The sequence below is a fragment of the Prionailurus bengalensis genome, chromosome C2 (assembly GCF_016509475.1).
Source record: "Prionailurus bengalensis isolate Pbe53 chromosome C2, Fcat_Pben_1.1_paternal_pri, whole genome shotgun sequence".
NCBI lineage: Eukaryota > Metazoa > Chordata > Mammalia > Carnivora > Felidae > Prionailurus > Prionailurus bengalensis.
This window is the reverse complement of record NC_057350.1, coordinates 48,403,926-48,421,376: the sequence shown is the minus strand read 5'-3', so window position 1 is coordinate 48,421,376 and position 17,451 is coordinate 48,403,926. Positions and strand designations below refer to the sequence as shown.

At 36.5% G+C, this 17,451-nt stretch overlaps 1 protein-coding gene across 1 annotated transcript in view; it reads left to right on the top strand.

The window, feature by feature from the left end:
- Nucleotides 1-16,059, top strand: part of TOMM70 (translocase of outer mitochondrial membrane 70) — a 34,396-nt gene extending 18,337 nt beyond the window's left edge. Inside the window, exons 5-12 of the mRNA XM_043593962.1 lie at nucleotides 2,780-2,928; nucleotides 4,534-4,741; nucleotides 6,672-6,806; nucleotides 7,815-7,922; nucleotides 8,826-8,942; nucleotides 12,202-12,299; nucleotides 12,875-12,997; nucleotides 13,940-16,059. Of these exons, the coding sequence (XP_043449897.1) occupies nucleotides 2,780-2,928; nucleotides 4,534-4,741; nucleotides 6,672-6,806; nucleotides 7,815-7,922; nucleotides 8,826-8,942; nucleotides 12,202-12,299; nucleotides 12,875-12,997; nucleotides 13,940-14,093 (1,092 nt within the window). The 3' untranslated portion in view covers nucleotides 14,094-16,059. The remainder of the gene's footprint in view (nucleotides 1-2,779; nucleotides 2,929-4,533; nucleotides 4,742-6,671; nucleotides 6,807-7,814; nucleotides 7,923-8,825; nucleotides 8,943-12,201; nucleotides 12,300-12,874; nucleotides 12,998-13,939) is intronic.
- The last annotated feature ends 1,392 nt before the right edge of the window (nucleotides 16,060-17,451 follow it).

The window sequence follows — 17,451 nt, the reverse complement described above, 5'->3', positions numbered from 1 at the left end:
TACCTGGTCTTTTATAGAAACAATTTGCCAGGCCCTGTCTATATCATTAAAGGTATATTTTTAAGCGTATACTGTATAAATTGGCATTGGTTTTAAGCAGTCTGTAACAGATAATTTAATTCAAGAAGCCTTATTGAACAAGACTCCATGGTGGCCATTTTAGAAATAAATGGTCCTTGCCCTTACAGAATTACAGTTTAGTGAGAGAGACCATTAATAAGTATAAAAGGCATGATGTGGGGAAGTGTCATGAGGGATAGAAGTAGTGTCATGGGATTACCACAGGCATCACTAAATATCTGTCACTGGAAAATTTCTGCTAAACTTCAGTAATATCAAGGCAATTGTTCCTTTTTTCTTTAAGAATAATGTTTCCCTTAAGTTGATTTTAATAAGCTGTGTGTTTTTTAAATTTTACACCCCTGAATATTAGCTGAGTTAAACAGTTAAAATGGGTTTCTTCACTGCAGGACTTTCATGTGCTAGGATATGTTGTGAATCTTGGAGAGGAGTATAGCTGTAGTTGTTCTCGGTCTCTTTAAACTGTGCTTTTTTTCCCCTTGAGCATTTCCTAGAACTGGGATTCCTCACAGCACTGTAAAATATCATTTAATAGTCTCACAACCTTGAGGGAGCCTAATTTCCTTGTGTATATTTATAATGTTATTGTGGAGTGATTATATTGGTTGGTCTTCAGGGTGCTTAGAAAATACAAGATAACCCACATTTACATAGGTTCCAAATTAGTTTCCACTTATATTTTCTTTGAGGTTTTTATTTAAGTAATCTTTACACCCATTATGGAGCTTGAACTCACAACCCCGAGATCAAGAGTCGTATGCTCTTGTGACTGAGACAGCCAGGAGCCTCTCCACTGTTCATATGCTACCTTTGTAAATCACAAAATACTTTTCATGTTATTGTTTTTATTTCTACAACAGCCCTATGAGAAAAATAAGGCAAGTATATTTGTTGCCATTTTACAGATAAGAAAACTGAAAGTGACATGTGCAGGGTCATATGGCTAATTAGTGGCACAGCTGGAACTTGTATCTTATTCCTTTGTTACTTAAGTCCATCACTTCCATTGTATTTATTTTAAATGTGTAATTCTTTTTTTTTTTTTAATTTTTTTTTCAACATTTATTTATTTTTGGGACAGAGAGAGACAGAGCATGAACGGGGGAGGGGCAGAGAGAGAGGGAGACACAGAATCGGAAACAGGCTCCAGGCTCTGAGCCATCAGCCCAGAGCCTGACGTGGGGCTCGAACTCACGGACCGCGAGATCGTGACCTGGCTGAAGTCGGATGCTTAACCGACTGCGCCACCCAGGCGCCCCTTAAATGTGTAATTCTGTGTGGAAGGCAGGAAGATACCTTTTCCAAGCTGAAATAGTAAGCTAAAAGTAACGATTTAGTCTGTCTTCAGCAACTGCTATTTAAAGTGGCAAATGATTGCCACTATATATTCCTATACAATCTTTAGTGAAATACTGAAGTTAAGCATACTTGTCATTTGATGGGTGACCAATTGATTTACAGTATTAACCTGTATAATCCTAAATGAAGACATTGAATTTCTCCCATAAAAGTAGGGCTTTCCCTAAGATTTCCTTTGTCTTCTTTCCCAATCTCATCTATTCTAGATTAGATAATTTACTTACAAAGCCAAATTCCCTTGGGGTGCTGGGGTGGCTCAGTAGGTTAAGCCTCCAACTCCTGCTTTCAGTTCAGGTCATGATCTCATGGTTAGTGGGATTGAGCCTGTTTAGGATTCTCTCTCCCTCTCTCTGCCCTCCCCTGCTTGTGCTTGCTCTGTCTTCTCTCTCTCTCTCTCTCACTCTCTCAGAATAAATAAACTTAATAAAGAAAAAAGCCAAATTCCTTTTTGTCCTTCTTCAAATACAAAGGCATTGAATCTACCAAAAAAACAGGAATGGTATTTATTATGCATACAATTTAAAATACCATATTTCAACTTAAAAATCTTTGGGTTAGATTTTCAAGATAAAGGATCCAAAATATAAGAGCCCTATGGTTATGTTATTCCCTGTACCCTCTTGAAGATTTTATCCTAATTGGACTAAAAGTAAATAATTCTATAATGGTGAATCACGTTGACATGCCAAAAAGTAATTAAAACAAGAAATGTGATTTCATTCAGACTTTCAGTGGCATTTACTGTAATGGAGATCTTCAGATGCAGTACAGTTGGAGGTCAGATGAAAGCCCATGGTAAATGGACTTAACATTATAGCACCTGTGTAAGATGTGGTCTTGAGTGGTAAATTAAGATGCTGATCTAGAACAGAGACCAGAAGGAGATAATTTTTATTTTTTATTACATTTTTTAAAAATTCATTTTTAAGTAATGTCTATACCCAAGGTGGGGCTCAAACTTACCACCCCCAAGAGTTGCATGCTCTGCCAGCTGAGCCAGCCAGGTGCCCCAGGAAATAATTTTTAACTCGGCAGTTATTTGCCTCCTGTGTTTGAGATTTCACTTTCTTGGACTTTAACATGTAGTCCTAGGAGGTCTGGATATTTTACATCTTTGGAGAGGAGAGGTGTCATTTAAAACCTGCTTTGAACAACTGGGATGAGTAGCTTTACCAGTTCCACTGTCTCTTGTCCTGTGGTTTGCAGTCTGATATTCTTCAGTTATTTGAGAATGAGATCCTAGTTTTTACAGCAGTCATTCTCAGTATTGTACAAATGTACCTGCTTCTTTGGTCAGTGTTTTCTCATTTTGAAATATTTAAATGTGATTGAATTTCAGAATCGTGAACCTCTGATGCCATCTCCACAGTTTATCAAATCTTACTTCAGTTCTTTCACGGATGATATAATTTCTCAGCCCATGCTTAAAGGAGAGAAGTCTGATGAAGATAAAGACAAGGAAGGAGAGGCCTCAGAAGTTAAAGAAAAGTAAGTTTATCAACTGTAGTGTCTACGTAGTACCACATGATACTCTCAAGAGGATTCCCAGTGAGTCGAATAGTTGACTGTATTTGAATAGGGGCACTAACTTGAAAATTATCATGTAGCTCAACATACAGATGTTTTAGTGCAGGGAAGTTTATAATTTATAACTGTGAGATGCTTAGGAGTGCCCCATGTAGTGACTTTCTTCCAAGTTTTTCCTGCTTGCCTAGCCATTCTTTGGGCTTCTTGTGTCTGTTTCTGTAGAAAACTGAAACCAAAGTACAAGATGCTGTGTTTACAACTGAGGATCAAGTCATGTATGTATAGAAGTCACCTAGTCTGCTCATCCATTTATATTTATCAGTATTGTGTTTTGCTGTTAAGGTTAGCTCTCCTTTCTAAGAGAAGGTATAATATTATTACCAACATGACATTTTTTAATGAGTTGGGAAGAAAAGGGAATATTTGTTCTAGTAGCAGAGCATAATTTTGTGTCCATGGAATATTGGAAAGTTTGAGGAAACATTGCTTTTGATTTGTATGTCCCTAATTTTTCAACCAATGTTGGCCACCTTTTAAGGGAGGATACCATGTATAATTGTAGTTGATACACAGTCTTTTCAGAAAATTGTAGTACAGAAGTAAATGTTGAAGACCATACCAATAATTTCCTCTTCGGGTTAGAGAACATTCCTTGCTAGAAAAATTGCAGTGAAGTTAGAGTGCAGGGAATATTACCATGTAATTATAGGAGAAGTTAGCAGAGTTACAAGTTTTTGACTGATAAGTTACTTGCCAGTTTTCTCTACTCAGGATATATAATGAAGGAAATGAGAAATGTATTTTAACTTACAGATACTTATATTTGTAAGACCCCTTAAAGGTCAGCTAGTCATCTTAGAAGAATACTGATGTCACTGTATTTTAAAAATTTAGGGAACGGTGATTTTTTTTTAAAGTCCTACTTAATAGAAGAATCTTCCCTTAAATTTGCTTCTTTGATATTTCCACCTATTCATTCTAGGTCTGTTTTGTAAACAACACAACTTCTGGGTGAGAGTCCTTCAGATAATTCTCTGCCTCCAGTATTGCTCCTTGACAGTGCATTTTCTACAACATAGCCAGAGTGTTCTCTACCAAGCAGAGATCAGGTCACGTCTCTTCCCTTGGCTTATGTGACCTAAACTTAATTATCTCCTAATTCTCTGTTCTTTCTGTTAGGCATAAAATAACTGTTGAGTGACATCAGTATGCCACAGGTGTGAAGGTGAATAAGACTGGATCCTTATCCATGATGCAGATCAGTCAGTCATTAGCTCATCCTTTAACATATATAAATGTCGAAGCCTGGGCAGTAACCCTCAGTTTCTGCTGTTGACTCTGCTGTTTACCTTTTTTTCCTAGTCTCCAAAACATCGAGAAAAATCCCAGTCCGCATCAGAAATCCTAGTCCATTATTCCTCCACCACCACACCACCCCATTCCAGTCCTATACTGGAATGTTAAGGGGAAATAGATAGTTGATTAACTCTAGCATACGAAATGTTGAAGTTTCAGCATTTGATCCTTCCTTAGTAAATAATTTCCTATGTTCATTTTTATTTTCAGTTCTGGATATCTAAGGGCCAAACAGTATATGGAAGAAGAAAACTACGATAAAATCATAAGTGAATGCTCAAAAGAAATAGATGCTCAAGGCAAATACATGGCAGAAGCATTATTACTACGAGCCACCTTCTACCTGCTTATTGGCAATGCCAATGCGGCCAAACCAGATTTAGATAAGGTCATCAGTTTGAAAGAAGCTAATGTGAAGGTACATTTAAAAATGTGTGTGTGTGTAAAAATTGATTAAAAAAAGGGACTTACAGGTTTTCCCAAATTTTCAAATTTTAGTTGTTATTCTCCAAAAGGCTGTTTTTATTTTGGAAGGAACTACCCCTAATGATGATTGGGTCAGTATGGTGAAACTGAAACATAAATATGAGTGATGTTTATCTTTAGCTAGGAAAGGATTTTTTTTTCTTTTTTCTATGGCATCTGGTAACTTGAGCTTCCCGTTATAGCCACTGCTTACTGTATTAGACTATATTTGGATAGGGGTAAGGGTGATATAGCAGTGCTATAGGTAATACTGTAAATAAAAATACAATAGGGAACACAAGATTATAAAATGCATTCAATAAAATAAACACATTTAATCTGAAAGATTTTTGTTACATGAATTAAAAAATAGGTTCTAAAAATATGATATAGAGATATATTGAAATATACCAAAAGTTTTTGTAATTGCGTAGTTGGAACAGCTTTTTATCTTCCAGGTATTCTTATGTGTACATAATTATTTTCATAATTAAGATTTAGGGGGACCTGTTGAATTATATGAGTCTTCTACTCAGTGTTAACAAGACAAAGCTTAGCTACCAATTAACTAAAATTTCTTACTAGTTTGTTACATTTGTTCGGCCTGTTTGCTCAGTGAATTAAGTGAATTGTCTTTTTTCACCTCCAGATAATTCATTCATGTATTTTGTGGAATATAAAAGTTATTTTCAAGGCCTGAATTTTTAACAAACTATCTTAACTTCTTATAAACAAAAATAATTACAACTAAGTATTATTAAAAGTTCCTTTTAGAACTACCCTACGACCCAGCAATAGCACTACTAGGAATTTACCCAGGGAATACAGGCGTGCTGATTCATAGGGGCACATGTACCCCAATGTTTATAGCAGTGCTTTGAACAATAGCCAAATTATGGAAAGGGCCTAAATGTCCATCAACTGATGAATGGATAAAGAAGATGTGGTTTATATATACAATGGAATACTACTTGGCAATGAGCAAGAATGAAATCATGCCATTTGCAGCAACATGGATGGAACTGGAAGGTATTATGCTGAGTGAAATAAGTCAGTCAGAAAAAGATACTATGTTTTCACTCATGGGGATCTTGAGAAACTTAACAGAAGACCATGGGGGAAGGGAAGGGGAAAAAAATAGTTACAGAGAGGGAAGGAGGCAAACCGTAAGAGACTCTTAAATACAGAGAACAGAGGGTGGATGGGAGGGTGGGGGAGAGGGGAAAATGGGTGATGGGCGTTGAGGAGGACACTTGTTGGGATGAGAACTGGGTGTTGTGTGTAAGCGATGAACCACGGGAATCTACCCCAAAAACCAAGAGCACGCTTTACACACTGTATGTTAGCCAATTTGACAATAAATTATATTTAAAAAAAAAAAAGTTCCTTTTAAAATGAGGTTTTCAAATTGAAGATACACTAATAATATGATCTTTATTTTTATTTCCTAGTGATCACAAATATGTTCTGTTTTTGTTAAAATCGTGGGGGTGTTCTAATTTCATCGAAAGAAAATTTACATGTACTTTTACCTCAAAAAAATTTTTTTGGAGAAGAAAGCTATTTCTTCCTTCATGACCATAACTTTTTGTTTTAATGGCAAGTAGTAATGATGCTTATCAATACACCCTGTACAAAGATTCACTCAAAATGTCAAAATGTGGTGTTCTCTCTCTCTCAAAAGAAAAAAAAAAGACTTGTATACTTTTAAAGGATGAGCTTTATGGTGTGTGAGTTATACTTGAACAAAGCTGTTACTTTAGAAAAACTAAATTGGAATAAACAGTAACAATGAACCTTTTCTCATTTTAGTTATGTAGCTTTAGAAAAACTAAATTGGAATAAACAGTAACAATGAACCTTTTCTCATTTTGGTTATGTAGCTTCGCGCAAATGCTCTCATCAAAAGAGGCAGCATGTACATGCAACAGCAGCAGCCTTTGCTGTCTACTCAGGATTTTAACATGGCTGCTGACATTGATCCTCAGAATGCAGACGTTTATCACCACCGAGGACAGGTACTTTTCTTATCAAGAGTTCTGACCTTTGTACTAAGGAATAGGATACTAGTTTTGAGAAGGTTGTCAAAAGTTTTCTTGTGTCACTTCAGATAGCGTGAACAAAGTATCAAAGTATTTCACAGTCTGGGTAGGCGTTTATGTAGTCCTGTCTTGAATATTTGTCCTTTATAAAAAAAGAAACAGAAGGCTACAATTACTGGCTTGCCCGTTTGAGTTTGTTTTTCACGTATTTCTGGCTTTTAGGTTTTCAGTGAGTAAAACATTGAAAGCATTTATTGAATATTTTAGGTTAATGCTAGAATCAACAGGATGATTTCTGTGGGCTTGCTGTAAGGAAATAGCATCCTAAACTATCCAAACAGTACAAAAAAAAATCTCTTCTGAATGGAGTTTTATAGTATTTGGTTTTTTAGTAAAAACTTGGTTTTTAGTAAAAATACATAGTGAAGGAAATCATTTCCAATTCCAGCCTTATCTGGGGAAAACATGTCTTTATAACCCGTTTAACATGGATGGCTTCTTGGACTACATTAGGGTGGAATGTACAGGCTACATTTCCATACAACAGAAAAGCTGAAGTTCTTTCTAATGTAGGAAAATTTTACCTAATACTTCTATCTGAAGGCTGTTAAGAGATGTTAAGATAATCTCTTAAAATTCTTGACATTTTGATCCTTACTGGTAGTGTCTTAAGATTAATTTGAAAGATAATTACTCTTGTCTGATATGTTTGAAATTTGAAAGTAGGGATGTTTTAGTCTTCTAGGAGAACAGGTTTCTTGCTTAAGAGTGACCAAAACTGCAGTACAAAAATGGTGGGTTTAATAGTATTTAGTGTTTTTGAAAAAACTGGACACTAGTTTTTAGAATCTTTCCTTTAAATGATAGGATTTTCTAGTTCATGGTTTCTAGAAAGTAATTTTGTATTGAATACTACATGCTTAGCATTATGCTAAATTGTGGTAAGAGACACTGTATAGATAATTGTTTTTTTTTCTTCCTTAGCTGAAAATATTGCTTGATCAAGTTGAGGAAGCAGTGGCAGATTTCGATGAATGTATTAGATTAAGACCTGAGTCAGCCCTGGCACAAGCTCAGAAATGTTTTGCATTGGTGGGTTCTACTTTCTTTTGTATTTTCCTAAACATCATTTTTATTTCCCATTGTTAACAAAAATAAGTGTTTCATTGTCTACAAAACCATCACCTATTTTTCTGCCAAAGGAAGACTACAAGAGAAAAACTGTTGGTTTAGGGAAATGGAAGTATAGTTGCTAATTGAGGTTTTGCTCCTATATTTCTCTGGATGTTTTGAGTTTATCTTGATAGATGTTTGTCCCTGATTTCATCCTCCCCTAAACAGCACCGTTCTTCTTACTTTTCTACCATAAACTAGCACAAAAAACAAAAGCATTTTGAGGAAGTACTCTTTAGTCATACCACATAACTGCTTTCTCATCTCGCCTTTGTAAAGCTGTTAATACTCAGAAACATGAAGCTAAAAATCAGGTAAAATAAGTCCATTTCTATTGAAATGAGGTGCTTCCAGTTAGCCCTTATAGTCTGAGTCCTAAAAGAGTTTTTCTTAAAGAAATTGGGTCACAAGCACATTTATATTATGGATGAAAAATGTTACTAGATGAAGCTTTATAACACCTGTAGTAAGGTGATAATAAATTATATTTAGAAGCCACCATTTACAAAATGGAGAGCGTACTGGACTTCTAAAAGCCCTCATTTATATGCAGTGGTAACTTACACGTTAGTATGCCTTCTTCTAGATTATTAAACATCTTGAAGTTGTATAATGGCAATGAAGTCATAGTTGTACATAGCAAATGGAGATATATCCAGAGATAGTTTCTTGCAACCCTTTTAGATGCAGCAAATTAGGTTAGCAAATCACCTGCTTTTCTGGAAATAATTTTGTGATTTTTGTGTGACTTTTGTAATATGTTAAATTCCATGAGTTTTTGAGTTCTTGATTTGACAGGCCTCTTTTGATTTATTTACACAGTATCGCCAGGCATATACAGGAAACAATTCTTCACAAATCCAAGCAGCTATGAAAGGTTTTGAAGAGGTTATAAAGAAATTCCCAAGGTGTGCTGAAGGCTATGCACTGTATGCTCAGGTAAATGTGATTTTTCATATTTTTTTAGTGGGCAGTCCTTTTTTTTTTTTTTTCTTTTTTCTTTTAAGATTTTATGTATGTATGTTTATTTTTTGAGAGAGAGAGAGAAAGGGAGACACATAATCCAAAGCAGGCCGTAGACTCCGAGCTCAGAGCGGTCAGCCCAGAGCCCGACACGGCTTAAACTCACGAACTGTGAGATAATGACCTGAGCTGAAGTCGGACACTTAGCCTACTGAGCCACCCAGGTGCCCAGAACCCCTAGATGGAGAGTTACATGCTCCACTGACTGAGCCAGCCAACCAGGTACCCCCAATTACCAGTCCTTTTAAAGAACTGCATTCATATGCTGAATTCCGTATGGAAATCCAAAAACTGTGCTTCCCTGGTTGCAGCTTCTATGAATACAAATAGCTTTGTTCCTGTTTTGATTTTCCTGGCACCAAAATGGTCTTGAATCACCTCAGGAGTGGCTCTTATGTTAATACAGTTTGAAAACCCTGGCCCTAAACTCCTAACATGGGAAGTCTGAAGTAGAGCATTTCCCTGAAGTGTTCATTTGGATTGGGTTCGCAAAATTAATTCCTTTAGGAAAATTTACCCTGTGCAATTGGTGAGAAGAATGTCCAAGGAAAGGTTTTTCTTCCTCTTTGATCATTGTTCTTTTAAATGGTTAGATAGGCTGTAACAGCTTATTTTAATTTCTCTATGGTTTGCCAACTCCTGAGCTTTCCTTGCTTTAGGATTGAAGGTGTGGAAAGTGGGATGTACATTTGAATTTTTTTCACTTTTTAATTGTAGTCTGAAGTCTCTGAGAAATTACTAATTTTCAGTCATCCATTTAAATGAAAATGGTTAGCTTCTTATAGCCACAGTTAGACTTTTTCCTGCAACTAAATGATCTTGGAATGGCTGTTTTCTTTCTTAGTCTTTAAGTTGAAATTTGTTTTTGATATATTCATAAACCAGACATCTCAATACACTGTATAATATCTTCTCTTACTCTTTTTTATTCTAAATAAATGTTTTCCCCCTGACCCAAACATCACAGAAATAGGAAACATTTAAAAATGACCATCTCTGGGGGCGCCTGGGTGGCTTATTCAGTTGTGTGTCTGACTCTTGATTTCAGCTCATGTCATGATCTCACTGTTGTGAGATCCAGCCCCATGTCAGGGTATGCCCTGAGCATGGAATCTGCTTGGGATTCTCCCTCACTCTCTCTCTGTCCCTCCTCTGCTCACTCACGCAATCTTTGTCTCAAAAATAAACTTTAAAAAAAAAAAAAAAAATGACCATCTATGGTAGATTCCTACCTCCAAACCTTTCTGAAGGTTGTTTTTGTTTTTATTGTCTTTCATGCTACCTTTAGTCAAGTTGTAAATGCCACAGGCCATAACTTTTTTTTTTTTTTTTTGTGAGTGGGATGATGACAAGATGGACTCTCTTAGCTCTGTTCTTTAAAAGTCCTAATATCACTGCATTGTTAGGAACTGAGATTCAGGATATGAAGTACAACCCAGAAATTCTTTAAATTGAGTGTGAGGAGTGCCTGGGTGGCTCAGTCAGTTAAGCGTCAAACTCTTGATCTCAGCCCAGGTCATGATCGCACAGGTTTATGAGTTTGAGCCCCACATTGGGTTCTGTGCTGACAGAGCAGAGCCTGCTTGAGATTCTCTGTCTCCCCCTCTCTTTGCCCCTTCCCTGCTTGCTTGCACTCTCTGTCTCTGAAAAGTAAACATTTAAAAAAAAAAAAATAGAGTAGGAGCACCTGGTGGCTCAGTTGGTTGAGTGACCGACTTATAGTTTCGGCTCACTTTATGATCTCATGGGGTCTGAGCCCTGCATCCTGCTCTGCGCTGATAGCATGGAGCCTGCTTGGGATTCTCTCCCTCCTTGTCTCTCTACCCCTCCCCACTAGCACTCACTCATTGTCTCTCTCTCTTTCAAAAATAAAAACATTTAAAAACCTTTTTTTTTTTTTTTTTTTTAAATAAAATGAATTGAGTTTCAAATGATCTTATCTCTCCTTAGAATTTCTAGACAGGATGATGAAACATTGCTGATTACGCACAGTATTTAATTGTGAAAGCATGTACAAGATAAAATTTTATAAAATGTATTATATAAGTTAAAATAGGACAAACACATGTTATAATTGTATGACATTTTTATTGAAAGGTACACTTGGGTTTGATTAGGAACAAACCAGAAGACGACAGTACCACCCTATCCTCATCACGGAAATGAAATTCAAAAGGATTTTTTTTTAGCACAGATTTCTATAGGCAGCTAAAAGAACAAAGGCCACTGCATAGCTTTAAAGGAAACTCATACTAGGTACAGGTCTTCAGAGTTTTCCTTATTGCACATTGCCCTGTCTCTATGCCATCTTCAGAACAGCTGTGGCTTACTCGGGCTATCTTCTTATCAGCCCTAACATTACTATTCTGTTTGCACTAAAATAAGTATCCTTTGACCCCTCCTCTGCTTTTTACTTCACATATAATATATATGTTACTTTATACACAAATAGATGTGGTTACATAGCGTAACCTTTTTAACTCTCAAGCTTGAGCTTAGATGCTAGCCAGCTCTCAATAGTTTCAGTGTGAACTGATATCCATGTAACCAAGCCTTCCATTTCTGCCATGGGATTTGCCCTAAAATAGTTGACTGTAGCTGCTTTTTTTTTTCTTTTATCAGTCATTTTTAAGGAATCACTTTGGTAACAGTTAACACCTAATTGAATTTATTCTTCCAAACGAGTGGCTCAGTTGGTTGAGTACCCAACTGTTGATCTCGGCTCAGGTCATGATCTCAGAGTCCATGAGATCAAGCCCGGTGTCGGGGTCTGTGCTGACAGTATGGAGCCTGCTTGGGATTCTCTGTTTCCCTCTCTCTGCTCCTCCCCTGTTCTCTGTTTTAAAAATACATAAATGAACATTAAAAAAAAAAATAATAAGAACTGGCACCAAGAGTGGGATTTTCTCTACAGTGTACCAGATCATGTTATTGTAATATCACTAACCACCTGCCAAAAAGAAAGAAAAGTTAATATTTCATATTTATAACAATGCTTTGTAAAAAAAAAATAATAATACTAAGATGTAACATTTTTAAATAAGTTTATATCCCCAAAACAGAATTTGGTAATGAATGGATAAATTAAGTAAATTTTAATAATTAGTAAACAATATACTTTTAATTGTTTAGGTTGACAGTTACCTTAATATAACTGAAGTATCTCCTCATATAGGCATTAACAGATCAACAACAGTTTGGTAAAGCTGATGATATGTATGATAAATGTATTGATTTGGAACCAGATAATGCCACAACATATGTTCATAAAGGGTATGTATATTTGTGGTTCTCTTTGTTTCTGTAAGAAACTGTATTTCCTGCATAGTAATAAGACGGATTTCTTCTAGTCCTTAAGAAAGGAAGTGGGGGGCTGTGATAGAGAGTGTCAGTGAGTTAACTGACAAATTTCCTAATGCTGTGGATGCTTTATTAATTTTTGAAATTGTACTTAACATTTCATTCTTACACAGCAATTAATAAATGTACTAGCATAAAGATTTCAGTTCTGAACATCCTGTCAAATATTACCTGTATCAAAGTAAGTTTTTTCAGTCCTTGTGTACTTGAATTATCATTAAGAAAAAAACTTAAATTATACAAAGTAAAAAAATAGGCCATGCAAGGTAAGTCAGTAGTAGAGCCTAGACCTTTGGACACTTTTTTCATAATAAGGAATTTGGACTATAAAACCAATATAAAATTGAGGGGGGGGGAATTAATGCTGATTATGTACGGTTTTAGTTGGGTTTTCCTTGTAAATTCATTGGAGGTTGGAAACTGAGTCACGTACTTATCCTAATGATACTGTGCCATCGTCCCATCTGACTGCCTTGTTGCATTTGCAGTTTACTTCAGCTTCAGTGGAAGCAAGATCTGGATAGAGGTTTGGAGCTCATCAGCAAGGCTATTGAAATTGACAATAAATGTGATTTTGCATATGAAACCATGGGAACTATTGAAGTGCAAAGGTAACTCCTATAGTATGTTAGAAAATTTAAGGCAGCTCCATAGATACTTATCTTTTCATTCTTCTCATTACAGATATGTTATTGTCAATATCCATTAAGTCTTAATATGTCATGCCTTTTGAAGCAAGCTTCCCTTAAAAGTATACAACTTTGATTTGCCTTGTTTCATTACTTTTTCAATTTAAAAGTCACACTTTAAAAAATTGTTTAAGTCAAGCATATGCATTAGAAAGGAAAATTTGAGCATTATGTGTAGGTAGGAGCACAGCCAAGGGACTTGGGGGAACCTGTGATTGGAGGGGAGGGACATGGGGTGGGAGTGTGGTGGTAGGAGATAAGGGGAAAGGTGAGTTCACACACATGTGAAGGTAAGGCCCCTGGATACTATTAATGTTCTCTGAGGTTACGTCACTGCCTTTTTTTTTTTTTTTTTTAATCTATCTTTGGGGGATGGGGGGAGAATGCAAGCAGGGGAGGGGCAGGGTGAGGGGGACAGGATCTGAAGCAGGTTCAGCACTGACAGGCTGACAGCAGCGAGCCCTACGTGGGGCTCGAACTCACGAACTGCGAGATCATGACGTGAGCTGAAGCTGGACACTCAACCGCCCCATGTCACTGCTTTCTAAAGGAGCCTTATGATTTAGTACAGAAACACAATGAATTTAGGAGCCAGACGGGATTATAATTTTGAGTAAGTCATTTAATTTCTCTAGTCTCACTGTTCTTATCTGTAAACAGAGACTACAGAGGTATAATGTAAGCACATAGTATTTATAATAGTAGCTAACATTGAGTGCTTTCTTTGTGCTAGGCACTATTTTGTTTCTTAAAAAGGAACAAAGAATTTATTAGGATCATAGTTGAACCTTAGTGGTCAGAAACTTCACTGTATTCTGTAAAATTCCTATAGGATGTGAAACATTTAAAATTTTGTTCTTTTAGAGGAAACATGGAGAAAGCCATTGACATGTTCAACAAAGCTATTAACCTGGCCAAATCGGAGATGGAGATGGCTCATCTGTACTCACTGTGTGATGCTGCTCATGCCCAGACAGAAGTTGCAAAGAAATACGGATTAAAACCACCAACATTATAAAATAGGGGGAAAGAGAATGACCCTCTTTTTAGAAGTTTACTCCCTTTTCAACTGAACCCTAAAGACACTGTCATGAACTGTGTTGAATGGTGGAACTTAGTATTTCTGTTTGTGCTATTGTCATTCATTACAGGTTTCATGTCTAGGTGTTGTGGGAGTGGCTGTTGAAGGAAGTTTGCAGTGTTGCAGCTTTTATTCCCTGTGCAACAAAAGCTTAGAACCTGTTAAAGGGATATGAAAGCTGCAAAGAGTACAGATGATAATTAGCCATGCAAATAAAAACTTTGATTTGTTGATTTGGCTTTTTTTTTTTTTTTTTTGAGGCGGGGGATGGGGGGCGATGGTTATGTTCTGGATGATTTTTGTGTGTGTGTGTGTGTGTGTGCGCACGCGTGTGCACGCACGTAATATATTTTACAGCATGTTGGTTTTTAAATTCATATAGTAAGTGCTGTAAAACAAGTTTCTTTGATTCAGTTAATCCCTTTAGTTTTTTATTTAAGGAAACAAAGCTTAAATGGGGATTTTGTTTTGAAGGCAGCAAAACTGAGACCCTTTAAACCACTGTCAGCATGCACAATGCCTCTGATTCTGCAGAATTGTTAGATTCAGTGGCAACTTAAGCCTTTTGACCCCATTCAATTCCAATGGATAATGTACATTGTTCCTAAAGTCTGTAGCAACTGGCTTTCATACAGTAAATCACACAGAACCAAATATTCTGGTATATATGCTGGAAGACTGAAAATTAATGGGTGAGTGAACCAGGCAAGAGGTAAGATGAAATAGAAATGGGTTTTAATTGCCTGTGGCTATTTTTTATATTAGGCACACTATTTAATAGTGTATTTTTGAAAGAAAATTCAGGTTGGTTGTGTGTATAAAGATGAAGTGTAATACATGGGAGTGTTTAATTAGCTTAAAATTTGTAGTGCAGAAATGTGGCTAAAGGTTCCAAAAGGATATGTTTTGGAGTCAGAAGCATAGTATTTCCTAAGGTGGTAAGTTTAGTGTTTTAACTTTGGCTATGTGTGCTTAAAGAATTTTAAGCCAGTATTTTCAGAAGTGCTGAAGAAATGTGGAATGCTTTTTAGTTTGGAGCTAACCTTGCTCTCTAGTGCCTGACTGCCCATGCCTAGATCTTTACTAGGGACACTGACAGTTTTATCTTTACTTCACCTTCTTACTGAAAAAAAAAAAAAAAAAATTTGTTCTTGTTTTCCAATTGTCACTTTTCTAGACCATCCTTTTGTTTATATGCTGGATTTTTCTGGTGGGAGAGAGGTTGTGTTCTTAAAGTGTCTCGTTTTGAGATATTTGGAGTTGGGAGAGGTTTAAGTCTGAGTATAATAAAAAAGCAAGCAAGCCTTTGGTTACACTCTGGAAATGAATTCTAATTAGTTTACATTTTTGGGAGTAAAGGAGCATTGTATCCCTCTGTAAGAGGGTGCTTTATCCTAATGAAGTCAAAAAGATTCTGTCTACAAGTGCTACTTTTTTAGAAACTATGAGAAATGACCCCTTCCAAAGTCAGTCTGGAAGACACTGAGGAGGCCTCTAGTGGGGACAGTTTAACATAACTGAAGATGGCCTGGATAATGGAAAGTTTGAGAGCTGTGCATTTTAGTTCTTAAACTATGTACCAATTATCATGATCCCTGAATACAGAAATGTTCTACATATCTGAATAACCTCGGACTTAAAGTTTTTATTTGCATGGCTATATTTATATTAACACTGGTATTTTCTTCTACTCTTCTCCCTTCCTACCCTTTGGGGTTGGGTAGAAAAAGACACGAAGGAAACCGAAGCATGTGCCATTCAATACTATCATTCCAAATCCTCATGGACTATTGCTTGTTCTGAAAAATTTGAAACTGCACTGAAAGCTGCATTTGTCTGTATCTTTTCTTTTGTAAATGACCTCACATGTAAATTCACCAAATAAATATTACATTCAAGCTTTTCTATCTGTCCTTTAAATAAAAAGATAGGTACTTTATTTATCATAGTATTGAGTAAAACCATAATCATTCTCTTATGGGCTTAAACTAACTGAAAATAGGTCTCATTAGTATATGAAGCAAATTAAATTTTTGGTGTGAATTGTGGAGGTTCCTGAGAACATCTGTCCTTCCTATTGGAGAAACAAAGCTCCAAGAAGGGCTACCAGAGCCAGCTTCCTTTATTCCTACCTATACCTGCCCTTACCTATGCTTGCATGGCAGCCTAGAAGTCGTGCCAACCAGAGCTGAGCTTTGTGTCTAACATGATCTTCGAACTGGTTTTACCAAGTTTTGGTCACAGTTTGCAACCACTCTAGTCTTTCAGAAAGGATGCCTGACATTATCTGTCTAGTAACTGAGGTATAAATAGGAATATATCCCAAAACAACAGTACAAAATTTGGTTTTAAAACAATTCTGGTAGAACTTTCAGGTCTCTGGGAACTCAAGGCCGTTTATAAACAGGAGGACCATATGATTTAAGCAAACCAGGAAACTTCTGAGTATAAAAGTAATAATTACTTAAGCCTGTTCTGGGTACACTGGGCTCTTTGCTATTTGTATATACAAGAAAATAACATACAAGGAGGGGGGGAGTAATTAATCCTAAACTCAGTCCTCTTTAAAACTGATTTGTGAACAAAGTGATTTGTGAACAAAGTGATAGAACTTTAACTTGATCTATTTTCAAGCCTTAACACACTGTGATTGAATAATGGTCCCCCAAAATATACCCACATATTGATCCATGGAATCTGTGAATGTTAATTTATATAGCAAAAATGAACTTGGTAGATATGATTGTTAATGATCTTGACATGGGAGGATTATGCTGGATTATCTGAGTAAACCCCAAATGTAATCCCAAGTGTGTTTGTAAGAGGGAAATTGCAGACAGAAGATTATGTGACTACAGGGAGAGAGTAGAGTGACGTGGCCACAAACCAAGGAATGCTGGCAGCCACCAGAAGCTGGAAAAGCAAGAAATAGATTCTGCCTTAAAGCAGATGTTGGCCCTGCCACTAAATTTGTGGCAGCTTGGTTACAGGACTGATAGGAAACTAACATACACTCCTCCCATCTATTGTGTACACGTGGCTTACAATTTAAAGGAATTCTTTTAGGTATCTCAAAGTCCAGCACGTCTTCATGTACACTTAAATTTTGGCAAAAAGTGGTTTAGGCAATGAGTGTATACCCAGGCCACAGTGTGGAGGTTTAATCAAGAGCTGGAACATTTGTGATGTAAAATACATGTGATCATGGTACACTCAACCAGACCAAAAGGCTGCTCCTTCAGTTACGAGGCAAAAGTTGACACACCAATCTCTGGTGAATATAGATGCAAAATTC